At 37.0% G+C, this 4,038-nt stretch overlaps 1 protein-coding gene across 1 annotated transcript; it reads left to right on the forward strand.

Moving 5' to 3' along the window:
* Positions 1 to 1,331: 1,331 nt before the first annotated feature.
* On the forward strand, positions 1,332 to 3,299 carry LOC143579617 (BTB/POZ and TAZ domain-containing protein 1-like). Its single transcript, XM_077062868.1, has 4 exons — positions 1,332 to 1,517; positions 1,594 to 1,721; positions 1,787 to 2,090; positions 2,573 to 3,299. Exons 1-4 carry the CDS (start codon positions 1,389 to 1,391, stop codon positions 3,089 to 3,091), a joined length of 1,080 nt encoding a protein of 359 aa, XP_076918983.1. The 5' UTR covers positions 1,332 to 1,388; the 3' UTR covers positions 3,092 to 3,299.
* Positions 3,300 to 4,038: the final 739 nt, after the last annotated feature.

Here is a 4,038-nt window from a genome sequence, read left to right on the forward strand (position 1 = left end):
GGCCTACCTAGCAACAAACCCAGTGTCCCTAAGCTCAACAAGAGGACACCTCAGTAAGGTCCACACAAGCATGCTCCCCCTCCCCCTCCCCGCCTATTCAAACACAAGAATGTCCGCTGGTCGGAGAGTAGACCTTCTTTCATGTGGATCCGACAAAAAATTCACATGAGCCTCTTTTCTTGCCGAGATTCCCGCCCGTTTTAAGTTCACTTATATTTGGTTTGGGTGATAAAGAATTATAGATCTTTTATCATCGCATGCAACTTAGTAAGTGATGGGTCGTCTTTGATATTTCGGAGGTCCACGACAAGTAAAAATAAGTTTATAACATCAACTTACTACTAAGTCTACATTTTTTTCTTTATATTAGTTAACCGGCCTCTACCTAATCGAGAAAATCACATGCATAGTATATATAGTACCCTGATTAGCACTTAATAAATAAACAAGTTTCGCCCTATACAAACAACAGAAATATCAAAAGACTAGTAAGTTCACCCAAATCGAGTAACAGATATAAGATAACAAAAATGATAATCAGGTTTTAGAAATATCTAACATAAATTGAATGTGGCCGTCAATAGGTAAGTGAAATTTTAGTTTTGAGTTAATACCGGGACCACCATAATATCCAAAAATTCCATATTGATTTAACTCCAACATACTAAAGAACAAAAACCTGAAGTACGAAAATGCATATTGATCGCAGAAAATTCACATCGTTATCAAAAATAGTTACAGGTTACCTAGGATCAATGACTTATTAATCACCCATTATTATCCTCAAAGATAGATTTTATGGAATAAAATGCATCCAATGAAATTTCATTTTTGGTTTTTTTTTCAAAAATCAAAAGCACAATAATACCTTGTGTGAATAATCATCTGTCACCCAAAAATATCTTGTATAATCCACAACAGTCCATATGTATATACGGTGGAGTTATAAATCTCCAACTTGACAATTAAGTTGGTAACGTGTGACGTCACTAGCCCTCCACGTGTAAAGAGAATTACACAAACACCTGGAAAGTGGATAATTGCCATGTCAGCAGTGAGTCTGTTCTTCCAAAGGCCGATTATCAAACACGACTCTCCGGAACATGATGAGCTGGTTTATCCATCTTGACACCTCAGCATGTGATTAAACCCCGAAGGGGCATATCTGGTAATTCACAGTTCATCTGCTAATCAACGGTCGGTATTTCATCACGGTTTCTGTGTGGCACACGCGCAGTGACAAGGCAAGTGAGGTAGAAAAGTATTTGCAGCATAGCACACCTTTTGGAATTCATTGCCTATAAATAAGAAAAGAGTGTGTAGGTAGAATAACAACGAATTAATACTACTATTGCCATTATCACCGGCTTTTAATATTTTCCGGCAGTATGTGTAGAGTCCCTGTGTCACCTCCGCTTCGTAACTCCGACGATCACGTTTTCGCTGAATCTGTTGAGACTAGTGTATATATTTTGACATCCGGTGGTCGTAGGATTCCGGCAAACGCTAAAATTTTGGTAATTAAACATTACGATCGAGTGATAGCTTATATAATCAGATGATTATTGAATATCGAGTGTTAATTAATTTCAGGCATCAGCTTCACCGGTGTTAGAAAGCCTAATTAATAATATATGCCAGAGCTCCGAGAAGACAATTCGGATCCTCGGCGTTCCGTGTGACGCTGTACAAGTCTTCGTTAGCTTCCTTTATTACAATAGGTCATTACACTTTTTTTAATTATTATTATTGATTATTAATTAATATGAAGAACCATTGGTAACAGATGCAACGAAGAACGGATTGAGAAATATGCGATTCATCTGCTGGCGCTGGCTCACGTTTACTCCGTACCACAGCTGAAGACGCAGTGCTCCAAGGCCTTAATCCGACGGCTGACGATAGACAACGTGGTGGACGTTCTCCAACTGGCTCGCCTCTGCGACGCGCCTGATGTTTACCTGAAATGCATGAAACTAATTTCCAACGGATTCAAATCCGTTGAGGAAACAGAAGGATGGAAGTTCCTTCAAGACAACGACCCGTTTCTCGAACTCGAAATCCTCAGATTCATAGATGAAATTGAATCAGTGAGTAGTACTCAAAATATCATTTAATATCTGCTAATAATATATATATATATTATTAATTACTGGTGCCCTGCTTGCGGTGCGCGCATATAATGTATATATGTGTGAACCCTTGGGTGGGCAAAAGTAAAATTGCACTAATTTTGACGTTATTTTACTAATTTTGTGAAAATAACGTTAAAAGTGATGGAAGGTTAATCAGGCATCATGTGGTGGCGTTGATAGCCGAAAGACAAGGGTACATGCACCAATCAGCCGGCGTCCCGATGATTGAGTGCTATGTGCCTTATATAATATGTCCAAGGCTTGATGCAAAACTACTATCGAGCCGGGGGTGTCACCGGAAGCAGCCTCTCTATCCCCATGGGGTAGAGGTAAGGCTGTCTACATCTTACACCCTACCATAGCTTTGCTATTGGTGGGATATACTGAGTACGATGATGATGATGATGATAATTATTAATTACTGAATTTGGTTACAGAGGAGAAAGAGTATAAGGAAGCAAGTGCAAGCACAGAGTTTGTATTTGCAGCTGAGTGAAGCCATGGACTGTTTACATCACATTTGCACCCAAGGCTGCACCACTGTGGGACCACATGGCACACAGCCAATTAGCAATAAGAGAACACTGCTGCCTTGCACCAAGTTCTCAACATGTGAGGGCCTCCAACACTCCATTTACCACTTTGCAAATTGCAAGAAAAGAGTTGGTGGAGGCTGTGTCAGGTGTAAACGCACGTGGCAGCTCTTCAGACTCCACTCTTCCATTTGTCTTGAAGATGAGTCTTGCAAAGTGCCCTTATGCAGGCAGTTTAAAACAAGAGGGGTACACGTCAAGAAGGAAGAAGCAAGATGGGAGTTGTTGGTTAGAAAAGTGGTGGCAGCAAAAGCCATATCTTCCTTGGCATTTGTACTACCAAAGATGAAGAAATTAGAGCAACACCAACCTGAAAGATTATTGAGAGAATCCATTAGATCTTATGTAAGTGCAGCATGTTAAAAGCAGGGTTTTTGATCCTTAACCTGGTTCTTTTTTTAGATTAGATTTTTAGTTTTATTTGTTTAGTTTAATGGAGAGGGTAAAAAGTGAGTTTTTTATGGGTATTTTGCTCTTGTTTTTTGTTTGTTGGGTTGGTGATAATGATGTTGTAAAAAAGTAGTATTTATAAATGAGAAAAGGGTTGAGCTTTTTTGGGTTTTTACGTTTATTAATTCTAGGATGACACGTAACAATTTTCTAAAAGTCGCTAGACCGTCCTTAGACGGTCGACTCTTTTGGAGGGAGTACTACATGATAAATATAAAGAAAATTAATTTTTGGGTAATATATATATTTCAAATATCATAAGTTTACTGATATTTCTAATAAAATAAATGAATATCAATATAAATAAAAGAAATACATTTTAAACACTAAATTATTCTAAAAAATGTTAACCAATAATTAAAAAATGATATTCGTTCTTTAATATTATATAAATACAAATTATGTTGTATTTTTTAAGTCAAAATAGATTCAAGTTAACCGACTAGATGTGATTCTGGCAAATGTTGACCACCTTTGACCAGTTTTTAGTAACTAGGCGGAGTTAAAGAAACTCCTCTCGACACCATACCTTGTATCGAGTACTCAAAGAGTACTCGGTATTATAGACCTACTTTTACAACATTGACACAGAAAGAAAAAAAATAATAATCTTTTTAATGTTTTGGTCCCAAATAAATGATTTTTTATTTTGATAACTTAATAAGTTATAGGGTCAATCTTGGAGGAAGTCACTGTTTGATTAATCATGAATTGGATATGCTTAGACAATGGTCTTTCTATTTACTTTTAATACAAAATTGTAGGGGTTGCAAAAACAATAAAAACAATCCAAATGAGTTGATTTGGGTCAATATGAATAATTTTTAAAATTGGAATGAGTAATGATGAATCAAAAGAAT

This window comes from Bidens hawaiensis, unplaced genomic scaffold (genome assembly GCF_021521415.1).
Source record: "Bidens hawaiensis isolate Kalapana, Puna unplaced genomic scaffold, B.hawaiensis_p1.1 tig00029887_1, whole genome shotgun sequence".
NCBI classification, from domain to species: Eukaryota; Viridiplantae; Streptophyta; class Magnoliopsida; order Asterales; family Asteraceae; genus Bidens; species Bidens hawaiensis.

Bases quoted from the DNA above. Each gene is read 5' to 3' on its own strand.
- LOC143579617 (XM_077062868.1), top strand. From the start codon at position 1,389: ATGTGTAGAGTCCCTGTGTCACCTCCGCTTCGTAACTCCGACGATCAC. The intron at 1,518-1,593 runs GTAATTAAACAT...AATTAATTTCAG, and splicing joins CGGCAAACGCTAAAATTTTG to GCATCAGCTTCACCGGTGTT. The intron at 1,722-1,786 runs GTCATTACACTT...CATTGGTAACAG, and splicing joins AGCTTCCTTTATTACAATAG to ATGCAACGAAGAACGGATTG.